Here is an 18475-nt window from a genome sequence, read left to right on the forward strand (position 1 = left end):
ACTTGAATAATATTATAGTAGCTTAAAAACTGAGAATTTCCCAAGAATCTGTCCAAACGTTGTAACATGAAACCCCTCCGCCAAGTGTAAGGAGGACCGAAGAAACCTAAGTCATAAAAGCCGGCTTCGTCAATATGATCACAGAAATGATTAATAAGATTTGTGTCAACCTTAGCACCACCCCGTCTCTCTGTAGGCGACATAATCATATTTAGATCGCCTCCAACGAACCAATTATCATTTATTTCAGCCCCCATATGAGTAAGTTGTTGCCAAAGAAGAAATTTATCCCTTAAGTGAGAGCTATCATAGATAAACGTAGCCCAACTTGAAAACAGTTCAAGTTGATATTGAATGAGAACATATTGCACATTATCATCGATAATATCAACAGTGATATCCTTCTTCCAAAAGAGTCAAATTTTGTTGTTCACATTGCAGAAGTGCGAATACCCCTTGAACCTCTTAACGATGCTATCTTTATGAATTGAAACAAAAGGTTCCAGAATAGCAAGGATGCCCGATTTATGCATCCTACATAAATGTTTTAAACGATTAAAGGAGTGAGGGTTCGCCACTCCTCTAATGTTCCACACCAAAACATTAAGCATTATGACCCATGACACCCTCCCCTCTAGCAATCCTAGAGGGTAGGTGACAGTGCTCACCTTCTGAGTGATAAGTGACATCAGTAGTATTTGATTGTGGTAATTTCGGTAGTTCAGATTTTCTTCTCCCTCGTTTTCTACTCTGAATTTACCATTCAGATTCAAAGACAGAGACAACAATTGCTGATGGATCATGTTGTGAAGAGATAATGTGAGTGGAGGGATCGAAAGAGGTAGGTTGGGCGGGGTCGGCATCAAGTAGGTGAGTGGAAGGTTCGGTTTGAAGGACAGTGAAGACAGGGGGGTCCACCAAATCAGGCAACATCCACGGGTAAAGGCCCTTGAGCCACCTCAGCATCCCCCATACCAGGAATAGGTATTCTGTTAATTTCTAAAGAAGGAACGGAGAAATCATTTGAGCCTCCAACCGCCACAACATCCACCGCAACATCCTCAGCAAGAGGGTCAACCGAAACCACCACAACATCAACAGTCTGCATAGATGGTTGTGAGAGTGTAGGGAGAGCAGATTTGTGTTCTCCAGGGGGCGGTCGATGGGTAGGAAATTTCCTTAATTCAGGATGTGAATGGAAACAATGCTCAGAATCATGACCAAACATGCTACAGTACCTACAATAATATGGATGTTTTTAAAGCAAAACCGACTGCCAGTAACCCGTATGAGTAGAGCCTATCCAAATATCCTCCGGTGGAGGTAAGGTGACATCCCTCTCAATTAATATTCTAGCAATAATATTCTAGCAACCGAGGGTCTTGTGAGATTGAAAGTATGAGCATCAAGCATTAAAAGCTTTCCGCTCCGTACATGGCAGCAATCGAAAATAAAATTTCGTGATTAACCAAATGCGCAATGAACTTTCAGACCAGGGAGTTTAAGCCAGACAGAGATAACAGGGAGCTCGGTTTTGGGGTCAAATTCAGTTGTCTATTTAAGGACCTTCATCCAAACATCACCAAAGTGAACTGTTCTACGGGCGAAAAGCTTTGCATAATCATCTTCATTATTGGAAAGTTGTATCAAAATATGTCGGCTATCCAAGGCCCCGATCTTCCAACCTCCCGAAAATTTTAACAACTCAAAATTCTTTAACAGAAAATCATATTTCGGCAGACCATAAAGGAATTTATCAATCAAATGGAAACGACAAGCAGTGGCGAGGATAGAGTTCTCAAAACCAGAGAGAAAAAAACGCATTTTCACCCTCCTTATGACCTTGAGGTTTAATGAAGCTACTATCACCCCCAATAGCAAGCGAATCATGGTAAGAAGAAGGGAAGGCAAACTTTGGAGGAGACCCAGAAGAAGAAATACCCGCAGTGACCCTAGCGTAAGTTTTATCCATGACCGTAGTGTGAGGAAGAAGACGAGAGAAGAAAACCGAGAGCAAGGGGAAAACCTAAAACAAAAAACCAGAAAGATCTCACCAGGGGTTGCCCGCTAATTTCGCGTCGCCACAAAATCGCCCGCGGTGCCAAACCCTAGCAGAGCGGCCGTGGACATCCCCGTTTTATATATATATATATATATATAGACACACCACCCAATTTATATGTATTTACATATCTAACGCCTGAAGTTTACTTTTTTATTACATACGTACCACTCAATTGCCATGTATTCGCATATCTAACACATTGGAGTCAATTCTTATATGCATACCACATAATTCTTATATTTTCTGCTTGCCCAAAACTTAAACCTTACATCTACACCACTCAAATCCTTAATTTTACAAAAGAAGTACCTCTGTTCTTAGCATGAAGGACATCTTTTCATGCTTAGAATTTATTCACTTCGTTGGGGACTGTCATCTCTTTGGGGCTGTTATACTTGCGGTTTGGAGCCTTTAAAAACACTGGTTTGGGGATGGGGATGGGGATGGGGATGGGGCCCTTGCACGATGCTTTTATTGTTTCAAGGATGTTTTATAATTGCTGCTTGGGACATTTAAATGATTGTTTGGAGCAGTAAGCTGCTGTTTTGACTTAGAAGTGTTGTCTAGTCCTGTAGGTGATTGTTTGGAGCTAATTAAGTGCTGTCTAGAGCTAATTAAGTGCTGTTTGGTGCTGTTGGTGGCTGTTTGGAGCTAATTAAGTGTTGTTTAGAGCTAATTAAGTGCTATAAGTGCTGTTTGAAAGCTTACAAGTGCTGTAGGCTGCTGTTTAATGTTGTTTTGAGCTGAGAAAGTGCTAGGAAGTGCTGTTTGAAAGCTTACAAGTGCTGTAGGATGCTGTTTATTGCTTTTTGAGCTACGAAATTATCGTATATGTGCTATTTGCCCTCGACTTCCTTCATCTCTGTATGTGCTGTTTGGATCGCTCCTATGCTGCCCTCGACTTCCTGCACTTGTATATGTGCTGTTCTAGTCATTCCTATGCTATCTTTGATTTCTTGCACCTGTATGTGTGCTGTTTTGAAAATGATTTGGGCATCGTTTTGGGGCTGTTTTGGATACCGTTTAAAAAATGATTTGGGCACCGTTTTGAGACATCCTTGTTGGCTGATCTAGAACAATTTGTGCACCGTTTTGGTACATTTTTGTAGGCTGATTTGAAGTAGTCTGCCTATTATTTTAGGGCATTTTGGTCTGGTCTTATGCAAACCTGAAATTTATATGGATTGGTTTTATGCAAATCTTAAATGTATATAAATTGGTTTTATGCAAATTAGCAATACACTTGACTATTAACATGCTTTTCATTATGCACATCTACACATTTATATGTATAATCTTTCGTTGAACTGAATTCTTATACTAACTTCTCAGTGTGCCTTTGCGAGGTAAATTCGGACGTGTTCGAAGCGTTAAAATGATCGTGGAGGTATGCTAGAACAGACGAAAGAGACAACATCAAACTTCACCCTGGTGATATCTCTCCAAAAAATTATTTTTAAAAATTCAACAACATTTTCAAAGCAAAACCATTTTTCAAAATTAAACAACATTTTCAAAACAAAATTAAAAACATAACACGTCCTTTTGAATTTGTGGGAGTCCCTCAGGTAAGGTAACCCGGCTGTTAACGAGATCTCTCCAGTTTAAATAAGCTTAACAACTCGTTTAGACTAATTAAATTCAAAAGAAAAACGTACCGTAACGAGGGAACTGTGAGATCTTAACCGGTGTCGCTCTAATCAATTTAACCCCCCATAAGACTTGAATGAGAACAAAACCAAAACTTTGGAATAAACCTTGTAAAAGCTTTTGAACCTTAGGCTTAAAGATTGCTACTTCGATGAGGAGCTTGGAGCCAGCTTTGTGGGCAGCACGACATGGAGCTTGGATTGAGTAACAAGACAATCTTCTTCGGCAATTCCTCCCCTTGGAATTAAACAATAACAACCCATAAAACTTCAAGATAGCTCGCTCAGAACGACGTGAATTCTCACACTCTCTTTAGGCTCCTGTGCAACTATGTTGCGCAGCTAAGTCCTAACTCGTTTTAGGTTCCGAGGTTGTCGTCCGATACGACGTAAACCCCCATATCACTGCAGACTCTGCGAGCTATTTGCATAATCATATATTATGCAAATGTAAGTCCCAAATAATAAAATTGATAGGATTGAACCACTCAAATAACATAGTCTCCAAAACGCAGCCGCACATTAGGATAGTTTGGGAAGTCACTAAGGTTTCTCCTCAGGATCTGTGACATCCCCTATATTTTTCTTTCTTTGGACTCTTGAAAATAATTGATAAATGTTCCTATTTGAGCCACTCCTACTTGTCTTTGCACGTCCTACCGTGAAAACCTCGAATTCTTGAAGACTAGTATCTCTGATAATTATGAAGAGTTTTCTCAAGTGACTCCCGTCATTTGAGATGTAATTAACTATAAGAGCTTGTCTTTATATGGAACTTAGAACCTAGGTAAAATAAACCATAATTAATCTTTATATTAGGTAGTGAAACTTGTCGGTCACACATAAAAGGTTCGCAGACTAAACAGATATCACAAATCTCTTAGTTTATAAGATTGGGTCCATCACCGAGGTACACATTTAGCTTTTGGGAAGGTGTAGTATTTGCGGTATCGGACACAATTATGTAAACTATTAGACGAATGAGATTCATTTGGTCTCATTTTTTTGAAAATTAAAACATGATACTTTCAAAATCCAAATTATATACCTATTATATTAAATTAAATTTAAAACTTATTTTCAAAATAAAAAAAAAAGTTGACCGACGCTCACTAAACAATGAGTAACATGACTATATAAAAAAAACTATTAAAATAACACTTAATATCATAATAATATTATTTTTAAAATGCAACTGGTGTATGTCATGAGATAAGCCATTCTCCAGGGAAACTCTCTCTACCCGGTCACTCTCGGCGGTGGAATCCTCCAACTCATCCACCCACCTAAAGAAGTCACAGTTTTCTGTTTTTCTCCTTGAGCACCTGTAATTGCATTATATCGTACCCCCTACCTATATTTTCCTTCAACTTTTTAACAATAATATGCCAACACTCCTTGTTAAAAATGTCGTTGGCCTATTTCCCAATTTGACCTCTTTAAGGCAAAGGTCGCAAAATCTTATTTTCATATATTTATCCTACATAATAAATGAACCGATCTCTTTTATCTTAACCATTACATTACTAACATTAAAAAAAACTAATCAATATAAATATTTGCATAAAAAAATATTTACCATAAATCAAATAAAAATAATAATTCCATAATATCGTCACCCCTGCCTCCACACCAATCTACACACCACATCCATACCACACCACTGCACCTCCACACCACTACACCTCCACATCCTCACACCATCACCACTACCACTAAGGGTGTAAAAAAGTCAAACAGGAGCGAGCCCAAGCTGAGCTCGTGTTCGACTCGTTAAAATATCACTGTTCGTGTTTGACTTGTTTATATTTCAAACACAAAATGTGTGTTTGTGTTTGTGTTTGACTCGTTTGCTTAGCAAGCTGAACACAAGTTCGCAAACAAAGAGTCATTTTGACCAACCCTAGTAACGCAGCCGTAAGATTATAAGGGTTTGGACAAGATTAAAATCTTATTCTTTGTATTAAAACGTCATTTAAATATAATTTAATATTTTTTATTCTATTTTTTAATTGATATTTTAATTGATCATAAATCGTTGTAGCCTTGTAGTTAAGTTAAATTTTTTTAAAAAAATACTACTCATCAATTATATATATATATAATTGTTGGTAGTATTTTGAGCCAAAATGAACCAAACACGAACGAACAAATCATTTTTTGTGCTCGGCTCGTGTATATATTGAGCAGAAAAAATGTTCGTGTTCTGCTTGTTAATTTAGCGAACGAATCGAACATGAGCTTCTTAAAGGTCTGAACACGAGCTTTTCGCGAACAACGAGCAGTTTTGACTGCCCTAACTAACACCAGCTCCACACACCAACACATTAACACCAATAATACCCCACATCCACACACCAGCACATCCACACACACCAGCACATCCACACCACCACTACCACCACCTGCACAGACCAATCACGACTCATATACGTTCAAATTAGTCATTTGTATTTCCAATTTATTGTACATGCAACCACCACCAACTTTCGGCCAACAAGATCAACACAATAGAGTAAACAAAAACCAAGTCCTTCAACAAGATTTAGCATAAAGAACCCAAATCATCATCCGAGCACATCATAGGGAATCTAAAAAAAATCCCAAAATCCAACATAAACCAAAAACCATCGAAGGATAAGAGCACAAAGAACTCGGGAAGAACATTGCACATAAGTGTTTGCAAAATAAATAACCATCACATAATTAAGGTAGAGAATGCCGTAACAGAGGCGAGAGGAAGGGGAACCGCTGCACAGAGGGCGTAGCCAATGATACAAACTGAGCCGAAGAACAAAGAAGAGAGGGAGAGGAAGAATGAAAAGTTTACCGCAACAACCACCAGAAAGTTATGGAAAGATTCACGAAAGAGGGAGCCTCGTAAGAATCACGAGAGAGAAAAGTTAGGATAAGAATCATGAGAGAGGCAGGGGTGTAGAGAATGGTGAGTGTTTCAGTAGGGTAGCCCAGTCAACTATTAGCGAAGAAACGTGGGTCGTGGAATTGAACCCGTGGCCCATGTTTCCTCCAAATTATTCAATTAAGAGGACACACCACTTTTATCGAACGCACGCGCAGTGACCTTGGGCCGCACCGCAAGCATTAAGCCGTCCCAAACAGTCTCTGAAAGAAAAAAAAATCGTGCTCGACTATATAGGATTTTATGTGTTGTGCGTTTCAGAAGAATGTTTGATGCATTTTTTAGAAGCAACTCATTCACTTGATTTTAAAATCAACTCCTAATGTCTCTAAAGAGCCATTTATTTACAAATACCATTTCAATTGCTCCAGTTATTGAGGTAGAAAATGCAAATTTTAGCTATATGTTACTAAAAAGGAAAATTTTGAATATTTAGGGAGACCTTCATTTCCTCTGGACTAATGTTGACACGGACTTTTGTATCTTATTCACATCTATTATATGCCATCTTCAACTTGGATGAATTTGTTACTTATAATTTTCTTTTCACAATCTGGCATGAGTTAATTATTCGTCTTTCTTGTGTAGCTTCGTGGCAGGGCTGGTAGACAAGGCGATCCTGGATCAACAAGGTTTATGGTGAGGTAATTTATGTCATCTATCTATAATTTTATTAAGGATCCAGATCTATTGGTTATTAATATGGAGATAGTATTAGTGAATGACAAGTATGCACGCTGAATACTGCTGTCCCTTGCTATTAGTGCTGACCTTCTTGTTAAATTCAACAATTATCCTCATTGCAAATTTAGTGGAACTTGGACTGCGACTATTCTGTGGATTTGATAGCATCTAATGAACTAGTGATGGGGCCTAGAGTTAAGATGGTTCTGATAGAATATTTGTAGATTTGGACCATTTTTTTTAAAATGTAATTGTTTTAGCATAAAACTTGTAGAAGTACTCGTTTTTTAACAAGTATTTCGTAAAACCATTTCTTTCACTCACGTTAGCAACCATTGACCGACTGATGTGAGTTGCAATTAAGAGAGAAGTTGTCTCAGAGAAATGTCGTGAATTTAGTTTAACATCAAATCTTGTGATAAACATATTTTTGGACTTGCGTCCAATACCTTTTAGAAGCTATAAAGGAATAATATGTTGGATATGCCCTCATGTTACAATGAAAAGCATTAATTTCTAACGTATAAACAATCTACATTATAAATAAGTTGAAAGTTGTTATTCTCGGGATTATAAGTCTTGAACAAAGTTTACAACATTTGGCTAATTCATGTCATTTTGTGTTATCTCTATATTAGATGCCATGTATTCTGAAGTTTAAAGATGGGAACTTATTACTGGGACTTCTATTTTCATATCAATGCGGGCTCTAAAAATCTGCGTCCAATTGCTCTGGGAGAGAGTTTATTCTCTTATGTTAAATTTTGAAGGTTTATAAGATTTTAGATAAGACAATAGCGGGAAATTACACCCTCATTTTGCAAGTACTCTATGATATGGTTCTAGGTTTCTTATAGCTGCAAACCTTTATGGCTAATTATCTCTCTCAATGACATGAGAGAACTTATGATTATAGCCGGTTGATACTCATTAAATGCTTAGAGCATGGTAATGGAATTTGATTTTAGATCGAGGAAATTATCACCATAACTTAGAATGGAGAATGGGAACGAACCAGATCAAGATCTTACGATGTTGTCATTGCGGGCAATCATGGACTTTCTGTAACATCTAAAAATGACAAATAAGTAAGTTAGATTTGTCTTTTAAATTATATCCCACTTTTTTGCACATTCCAAAAATTATCAAATTTTTTTTTTAAAATTTTACATTTCAATTCGATCATTTTGACCTATAGAAGGGTATTTTAATTTTTAAATATACAAAATTTATTTAGTTTGCATTTTAATTAATTTACTAATTTTTTTATTAAATGTGCTGTAATGGCATTGTAGCATACCGTAGCGCCGAAAATAAAATCCACTAATCTGAGCATGCATTGACTGATTTGGGTAAAAGTAATTTAAAGGTTGTGAACATTTTTAGTTTAATTTAATTTATAATATTAACATAATAATACTTTTACATATATAATATATCTTGCCTAAGGAGCTCCATATTTTCGCCCTTAAGAAAACTTCCCTCCTGTAAAATAGAGAGATGGAAGCTGTCTCGCGTAGCAGCTTGCAAGGGAGAAAATAAAGGTAAAGGGAAGGAAAGTTAGGTTTTAAGGTAAGGATTCAATTTCTTCTATTTTATTCTGAGAGTTGATTTGATTGAGAGTATTGTAGATATGAAAGAATTTTAGGGAAAATTACGCTTTAGAAGAGAAATTCTGAATTTTGTTCTTTTCGCGATGAACTGTGTTCGAATTCAACTTGTTTGCCACGAAGGCTTAATGAAGAGAAGTCATTTTGAGGTGAAAATAACAATCGAGCCGAGCTGAGTTTGATTTACGAACTTCATAAATTTTAAGTAATTTGTTATTCTAGTTTATTTATGTATTGAAGTGAGTTCAAGGTGAGGATAGGGATTTGATGATCAATATGGGATACTAAATTGCTAAAATAAGGAGCAAATAATTTGGAGGATTAATGCTTTCAACTGTTTATAAATAAATTTGTTTATTATGTCATGCATTCAGAACTTATTTCATATTGAGCATATTTAACTCATTTGTACTGTTTAATACATGTAGATGATCACTTGTTCATAGCATTGTTATAGAAATGCATAACCAAGTACAAATGTTGGATATCTCATGTCACATTATATTTCTAGTGCATGTTAATAAAGTTGATTGTTAATATGTACATTCATGTTAAGCAAGAAATACATAAAAAATAATTATAATAGGTAAATATAATCAATGAAATATCATGCATTTAGCTGTAATGATGACCTGAGCTAGATAAAATAAAAATTATGATGAGTGAGCTTGGTAGGGAAATAAATAGATTCCCCAATATTGATATCAAGGTTGAGACAGTCCAATTAGTATTAAGGGGATACTGATATGTTCGAAGTTGGGTTGTCTAACTTTATAGTGGTTATTATATACGATGATATAGGTGACAACCTATGAAGCACAGACACGAACACAGAGACACAAACTCAGCTCAACACGACATAATTGAGAAAACACGTCATAGACATGTTTTTATATTTAATTAATTATCAATATAAATATATACATATTCATTATTCTTTATTAAAAATATTACAACACAAATTATACAAGAATAAAATTTAACTTCATAAATTTAATTCATATTATAAAAACTCATTGTTATGAAAATTAATTTTTAAAATTAGATATAATGTTTCAAAAGAATTATCCAACTTATAATTCAACTTATTTATTAAAATCTAAAAAATCCTGTGATTTTGATGAGGAAATTACTAATGCTTGGTTTCGATGAATATTTGATGCACCTTCGATGCTCGACAATATATTTATAATTTTTTAATTCCTGTGTCCCATTTTCTTGAAATCGTATTAAGCTCACATCCGATGCTCACATCCGATGATCACATCTGATATCACATCTGATGTGATGTTGATATGTGAATCAGACGTGTTCTGGCCTGAAAAAAATTCAGACATATTTTATAGCGTTGAGATGTGTCGGACAAGCGTCGGTGTCTGATACGTGTCCGACACTGGTACGACACATTAAGTGTTAGTGCTACATAGGTAATATCCTAGTCAATTAAATATGTCAAAATCTATGCAAACATCATATGAAATTTCTAAGTTGAATGCCGAGTGGTAAGACACAAAATGCATATATGAGATTGACTATCAAAGTGAAATTAAAGATTAAAAGTGACAACTGTTGCATTTAGTATTTATAATTATTTCTAATTTATTTAGTATCAAAACATATATATTCATTATTACTGCTGTATTAAATTAGTTGTAGTTATAAATAAGAGTACTCATGTTAATCACAAAACAACATAGATTTTATTTTTTTCTTGTATGTTTTGAATCTTATTTTAAAATATTCATATGGGTGTCCTGGACCTCTTCTGTGGTTTTGCTAACCAGGGTTTTAGTATGTTTCTAGTGTCTAGAACCCTGAGTCAAAATTATTATAGAGTTTTAGCAATTGTTATGATATATGGGTTTTAAATTGGTTATTTTATTTTGGAGATATCTGCTCTGGCATCATCCTTAAGATTCTTTTCATTATTGTCCTTGTCATGAAGCATGGATTATGAACTGAATTTTTGTTTGTATAGGCCCTATGTCTGACTTTTTTTTCCTTTTAGATGAAATAATAAATCGACACTTCATTTAACAGTTTACAGGACGAGATGTTTCAGAAGTTCAATTTTGATACGGAGTGGGCTGTGAAGCTCATATCAAAGATAACAGATAATGAGGATATACCAATTGAAGGTCGTGCAGTTGTAAAACAGGTCTTCTTATTAATTTTTGTCTTATGTCAATGCTATTGCTGTTCTTCCTTCTATTGGTAATTGTCATGAATAATTTTATGCTAAGTTCTTTCTGTTTATATAATTTCAGCTTTTGGATCTTCAAGTAAATGCTGAGAAATACTTTTTTGGAATAAGGAAGAGCCTCGTTGAGTTCGATGAAGTCTTGGAGGTCAATATTTTATTTTTTCGAGCAAGTTCTTCATATGCTTAGCTAATTAAAGCCCAATATTGTTTTCTACCTGTTAGCCTTTGTTCTTTGATTGTCACAAAAGCTAGTTATGTAATATGGCTCCTCCAATGTTCAACTTCTCTTAGAATCTATTTGAGGCTGCTGTAGTTTCTTAAAAAGTTACCACGCAATAGCTTTTTATAAAGTTTTTGCACAGTACCTGTGCGTAGAAGCTGCTGCGGGGATGCTATTTTTTTTATTTTGTCCAGTTATATAATAATTGTGCTGCAGCTGTTTATGATAAAAGACTTTTCTGCCTTATATTGTTGTGTTGTTTATAATTGAACTAGTTCAGGTTGAATAATTCATACATGAATGCAAAACTTTGATTCAAAATCCACAAAAAACTCATAAGTGCGAATATTATAACTAAAAACTGACATCTCACTAAACTGTGAGTAACACAACAAGCAAAATTAAAAATAAAACTATTAAAACAACAATTAACATTAACATAATATTTAATTTGAAATGCAGACACTCAAATTTACGAGACAACTTCTTCTACAAAGAAACTCTCACGTGTGATCACTATCTGAGGTGGAATCGTCTAACTGATTCGTCTACCTGAAGAAATCACAGTCCTCTACCGATCTATTTCTTGGGCACTTGTAAAATTTTCTCCCATAGCCATGCTATTGTCGTGAAGTATGTAGAGAGCATTGTAATTCACAGTAGCAATACAAGACTCTAGAGGCATTGGAAGAGCTCAAACTCATATTTTCTGAGTGTTTAAAACCACAAACCACAAATAGTTAGATGCAACATGAGATAATAAAAATAATAGAAATATACAAAGTTTTATGAAACTCTGAGGTATCAGAGCAAAAATGATAAACCGATGAATAATTTCACCACAAGAAGACAGAAGACCTTAAAAAAGGATCTTGGTTGGCTTTAAATCATGTAATACCGATCTCGTATATGTCATAGAAGCATATCACCACAGACCATCCAAAAAGAATCACAACTGTTAACTGACTGAAAACAAGAACTTGGTTGCCTTTAAACAATGTATTACCCAGCTTGTATGTCTCACAGAATCATATCACCGCAAAGGCCAACCAGATGAATGAAGAAGGAGATCTTGGCTGCCCTAAAGTCATATTATATTGAGCTCATATGTGCGACAAAATCATATCACTACAAATGTCATTTAGAAGGACCCTTAAGGTCATTTATGCATCATAGATTTCAAAAAAAAAAAAAAACGCAAGAAATTTTTTTTATTAAATCCACGGTTGCCTAGAGGCCATCCGTGTGGAAACAAATACATGCATAAAGAATGAAAAGTAATTTGCATCGAATTGAAATTCCATATGAACTTCATTGCATATAGCGTCATTACAATAAGCAATAAGCGTTTTTGCAATACATTAAACGTATATAAAGAAAATGCAAAGTACAACATCATTTCACCCATTAAGTATTGTACTTGTAATTTACTCTCTCAATTCTATCATCTTCCCAGCACCTTCCGCACCCTGTGTACAAGGCATGTACATCAGATTCAGCTTGTGATATTGATTAACCTAGGCAATGTTCATATGTTTCGGTGGGGACATGTGATTAATCCTCATCTACGCTATTAAAATTAATATCACTACGTGAATGTTGTCAACGAATGTAACCGGGTTGGCCCAAGGTTAATGTTGATGGTGCGCTCCTTTCGAATTATCGGGCTGACGCAGGTGTTGTCCTCCGTGGCTAGAACGGTAAGCTTCTTTGTGCTATGTGAAGCCAATTGCTACATTGGGATAGTGGCAAAGTGGAATTCCAAACAATTCTTTTGATACAAAAGATGTTCCTGTCTTGGATGCGGGAGGCCAAAGACATTGTGGTGAAAGGCGACAACACCAACATCATCAACTTTCTCAGATGATTGATGACCCAAAGAGCTTGGAAGGATGATTTAGAGTAGTGTTTCCTTTTTTACTTACTTATTTTAGACATGTTATTTTTTGTTTTTTCCCCGGGAGCTCAATTGGACTGCCTACTTTTGTGCCCAAAGGATCATTTCTCATATTTTTTCTTTTACCTCAGCTTCTGAGTCTTCAGAGCTTTTTGATATTCTCCAAGACAACAGGGCTTCTTTTGCTCAAGCCTAAGGGCTTGGTTTTTGTACTTTTTTGCATTCTTTTTTATGTTTAATGCAAAATGCATTCCCTTTATGAATGTTATTGTGGAGAGTCATTGTAGCGACCACAATCTTCACTTTTTTGTTGAAAGGATATGTGGACATATCTTGCAAAATAACTCTTTTTTTTTAACCCCAATTATCTTCTCAATAACAACATGCAAATATGAGTGCCTCTTGTTAAACATCTCATTCTACCTTAAGCTACATTGTTGACTTTTTTTAAATTAGGAATGTGATATTTTACATAAGGGAAGGTTTTGAGATATCCTCTTTGTAATAGATATCCAACTTCAACCAATAATGTTTTTCTATTATAAGTATATTCATTAGTATTGTAATGCAATAAATATTTTATTTATTCATATTCAAACAAACCTGAAGGCGGCTTTGAGAAGTTGTATTTATAAGTTTGCGTGACAAATTTGAATATATGACTGTCATGTGCACTATCTTCCAATCCGGTCATCACAAGCGAAACACTTATTGAAATCACATATAACCATAATATTTTATGTTGGTGAACCACAACTTCCAATGTATTTATTGTTGAACACACGTGCATCCACATGTGTTCCATCAATTGCTCCAATACAATTCTAGATCATTATGCAAGATATTAGTGTTACCATGCTTAAGTAAATTTTAGAATAGATGAACACAAAAATCTACCTTGAAATATGACACATAACATTGATCTTGTAAAATTTCTATAGGGGTGCTTTGAAATGTAGTAAGGTCTTCAAGTATGATAATTTTTTAGGATAATTTGACCTGAGCATTCAAATCAACCGAAAAATATTTACTAATTATTTAGGGAACCCACAACTAAACAAATGAAAAAGAAATGCCTAACATCGATACTCGCTCGGGTTGAATTGAAGATGTCCATCATTCCTAGCTCATCACATACCGGATTTCCCCAACAAAGAATTCCAACTTTTTCCATCACAAAATAATCATGTAGGCATGAAACAACTTAAAAAATGAAAGGAAATCACAGAAAAATTGAAGGACATCACAAAAATAATCCAAGGCCGCCACCAACACCATTTCTCCATAATTCTCCCATACTTCTAAAAAAACTCGGGCAAACTCTTGGGTCAAACATTATTCCACGGCTAAGAAATTCAATATTCAAATTCAATGACACATGGAATAACTAGCAGGTAATAATGAAGCAAAAACTACCATTACGTAAGGAGACAATATAGGTGAAGCACATAAAATAATAGTAGCAAGACGAAAATATTGAGGATAGCCAATTGTAACGGTTAATCTTGACAAAAAATGACCGGCAAGCTCTATTAAAACACAATGATAATTTGGTACATCTTAAATCTCACAATTGACTTGATCTAAGCAATACCAAAGTAACAACTTAGATCATCTAGCCTAATGCAACTTTTTCAATCCAAAACATAAACCAAATGAACAATTACTTGAGCATTTGGTCAAAGTGCTTTTCATTTTAATAAACCCTCAAAGCTGAAAGAGGCAACGAAGCATTGCCTATGTCAGGAATTCAATCCAACTTCACTAAAGAAAATAGGTAATGTACAAACCAGAAAGAAGAAAGAAAGTCGACCATACTAGTGGCAACCGTGATTGACAAATCAATGAAGAGTGAATAACCAAGGCACAAAGTTGCGGAGATGGGGCATCCAAACTTTTAAAATTTTTTTTTTTCAAATTTCTCCTCGTAGAAAAACCCACAAAACTCCAATTTTCTCCATACTAGGAATACCACAGACAGCATGATGCAACATAAGAAATCGAAGGTAATCAAAGGAAATTCAAAGGACATAGCAACAATAGTTTAAGGCCATCACCAAGAGCATTTCTACATGTTTCACCAAAGGTCTAAAAAAAAAATCTCCAAATTTCTCCATCACAGAAAAAAATCATAGAAATCCAATTTCTCTATCACAGAAAAATCACAAACAACACTAACCACATAAACAATGTAAAGCATTGCAGAAAACCATAATGCCGATGGCATGCATATAAAAAAACTAAGGCCATCGCAGAAAATCACAAAGCTTGGTGAGCCAGAGGAATCACGAATCAAACATAGCGTATAATGTAAAAAGTAAAGGGTAGAAGGTACCAGAGGACGAAAGAAAGAAGAGGTAGAGAAATCAGGAAGCGAGCTCTCGCCACAACTTCCAAATGAAAGAAACCAAATCAACTAAATGACCTAGGACTCAGTAGGGACAGATTTTATTCGGGTGAACTCGGAGCGGGGTTAGCGAAGGAAAATCTTTTGAGTGAAACCGCTGCATACTACCACCAGCCCGCGACTGGATTTTACAGGTGCATTTAATAAAACTCACCCGCACCGTTTGGACCAAATAGGAATCCAATGTTTTCGAGCCACTCCGCACCTAAAACGCTACCCCAAATGGGCCATTATTATACTTTTTCTAAGAAATTGGGTTTTAATATATTGTGTTTTTTGAGGGGTTGGATGTCTGAATGCAGAGAATTTAAATTGAACATAATTTTGTTGATTTATTACAAAATTAGGTCAATTACATACTGCCAATATTCGCTTAATTACTGAATAAACCATTACTTGATCAAGACCAAGTCTTATGCAAAATTTATTAGTTTCTTTTGCTTAACATGCCACACACATCTTTCTATGTTGACTGAATTTAATTTATCATTTAAAAAAATCTTTATATTGTCACCTTAATATTTAATTTGTTGTTCAGGTACAAAGAAAGCATGTTTATAATCTCAGGCAGTTGATACTAACAGGGGATTCTGAGAGTTGTCGACAACAAATTTTTCAGTAAGTTCTCACTACTGGTCAGGCTTCATATACTTCTAAGTAGATGCATGTTACCCTAATAGATCTTTGTCCTTGGAAGCATCCATAATTCAATCCAACCATTTAGTTTGTTTGGAAAGTGTCCTTAATGTTTTCTTTTTTCCTTGCTAGAATTTTCCATGAAATGAAATGTCACACTAAGGCTGTGTTTGTTTCAACTTTTCGCACCACGGGTACTTGTAAAACGTTGTTTCTCTTGTTTAGATGGATTTTTTCGTCACGGTTCGGTTTGCAACTCCGTTACTGGTTTAATATGCATTCGGCATGCCAATTCCTTAGCTTCGTATTTTTTTCCCTTGTTGCCTTTCGTTCGTAGGCAACACACGACTCCTCATCCCCCTCAGCCCCGCAGCTCTCTGGGCCAAAGCCCTCATCCCTTTCTTGCCAGGTGACGTGCGACTCCGGAAGCGACTCTTGAACGCCAAAGCTGTTAGTCACGAAGCCCCGCAACCCTCAGCCTCGAAACCCTCAGACCTTGCCTTGAAGAAAAACCCCGTATCTCTGTCTCACTTCGCCAAATGACTCCCTTGCTAAGATCCCGGAAGGCAGACGACCACAAACGATAGTGCGGATCTCTCCAATCTCTCCTTTGAGCTGATCATAAGTTATGCCCTCCAGTGGAAATTTTTTTTGAGGATTTGTATACAGTTGTGCTTGCATTTATTTTTGATTCATGATTGCTTAGGGAGAATTTTTTGATTACCCTTGCGAGTACAACAACAATGTATGACATTTATTCATGCGTTGTTGAAGTCCCTTGTGCTGCATCATAACCTATGCATGAAAATTTATTTCATTTTTAAAAACATAATGATGGTGTTTTTTTTTTTTTGAGATGTTAAAACCTTGAATATTATGCATGAAGTTATGAATATTTAGGTATTCAGTATAAAAATTTTACATAAAAATTTTGTGGTATGTATGTCAAATTCCTTCACTTAATTGAAAAATTAATTTATAGACTTTACATTTGATTATGTTGGTAACATAATTAAAGAAGAAGAATAACATATACTGAAAATGTCTATATTATCTACATAATATAGACTGAGGGGTATTCCAGTCATTAGTCCACAAACATTACTTTAAGTTTTGTGTTTTTCAAACAAACCAACTGCTTCTTAATAACAGATTTGCAGCTTTTGAACTGAGATTTTGTATAACCACAACTGAAACAAACGCAATCTAATGCTTGGAAGGTGGTGGTCTATATTGACAAAACGGGACGTGATGAAAGAATTAAACTTTTGGCATAAATCTCAAAGGTCAAAATTGATTAAAATTGTTTTTTAGTTAGAAGCGATAAATTTTATATATAAATAATTATAAGCAGAATAGGTAAAGAGTATGCAACATAAAGTAAATAATATTACGTCCTTATCAGCATCTTAAAAATAGTTCAATATGGAAGCAAAAATGGCAACTGCTAAAAAAGATTGATAGGGCACTGTAATAATTGAAAAAAAGGAGAAACATAATATTTAATTCGGTTTGAAATAACCATCTAGATAGTTTTGTGTTAAGGGGATTTCATCCCTACTCATATTAGACAAGAACCAAGAGTAAGAGAGTGAGGGAAAGGAGTGACTGACCTTTTTATTTTTGTAAATTGACAATTACAAAAATTTGATGACGCTACTAAAAGATTTAAATTCCGGCAACGGTGTCAAAATCTTGACTGCAACTTTATATATATGTGTTTGATTTAATAAAGATGTATATATATAATATTCAATAATGTCAAAGTCGAATTTGTCAACGCAAGTATACGTATCGCTCAAGTAATTTAGGGCTCTAATGGAGTCCTAGTTATCGATTTCACAGGAAGAAATAGAATACTACGGGCTAAAGCTTAATAAAAAGTAATACTTCAACTACAACGACGGCGTTCAATTTGCTTATCTGTCACTAATAGACAATTGAAATAAGTAGATAATTTTGATAACAAATAAATAACTAATGATAGAAAGTAGGGTTTAATTTGTGATATTCAATATATAAGAAAGCATCATTCACCTTGTCAAGAAATTATAGTGAATGAATAAAATGAATTAGTTCAATTTATATTGTGCCAAATAGGAGCATACCTATTCTTTACCATTTGGTCCAGGCATAAAGAACATTGACTAATCCTATGCTTGGTTACTGATTCTGCAACTAGGC

The 18475-nt window shown here is 35.2% G+C and overlaps 1 protein-coding gene across 3 annotated transcripts in view; it reads left to right on the forward strand.

Annotated features, from left to right (window-relative positions):
• Positions 1 to 18475, forward strand: part of LOC110031242 (protein translocase subunit SECA2, chloroplastic) — a 76003-nt gene that overhangs the window by 38389 nt on the left and 19139 nt on the right. For all 3 annotated transcript variants that reach the window (XM_020734355.1, XM_020734357.1, XM_020734356.1), the window contains exons 22-25: positions 7223 to 7278; positions 10969 to 11086; positions 11196 to 11276; positions 16194 to 16273. In XM_020734355.1, coding sequence (XP_020590014.1) covers positions 7223 to 7278; positions 10969 to 11086; positions 11196 to 11276; positions 16194 to 16273 — 335 coding nt within the window. The remainder of the gene's footprint in view (positions 1 to 7222; positions 7279 to 10968; positions 11087 to 11195; positions 11277 to 16193; positions 16274 to 18475) is intronic.

The sequence above is a fragment of the Phalaenopsis equestris genome, unplaced genomic scaffold (assembly GCF_001263595.1).
Source record: "Phalaenopsis equestris unplaced genomic scaffold, ASM126359v1 Scaffold000795, whole genome shotgun sequence".
In the NCBI taxonomy this organism is placed as follows: domain Eukaryota; kingdom Viridiplantae; phylum Streptophyta; class Magnoliopsida; order Asparagales; family Orchidaceae; genus Phalaenopsis; species Phalaenopsis equestris.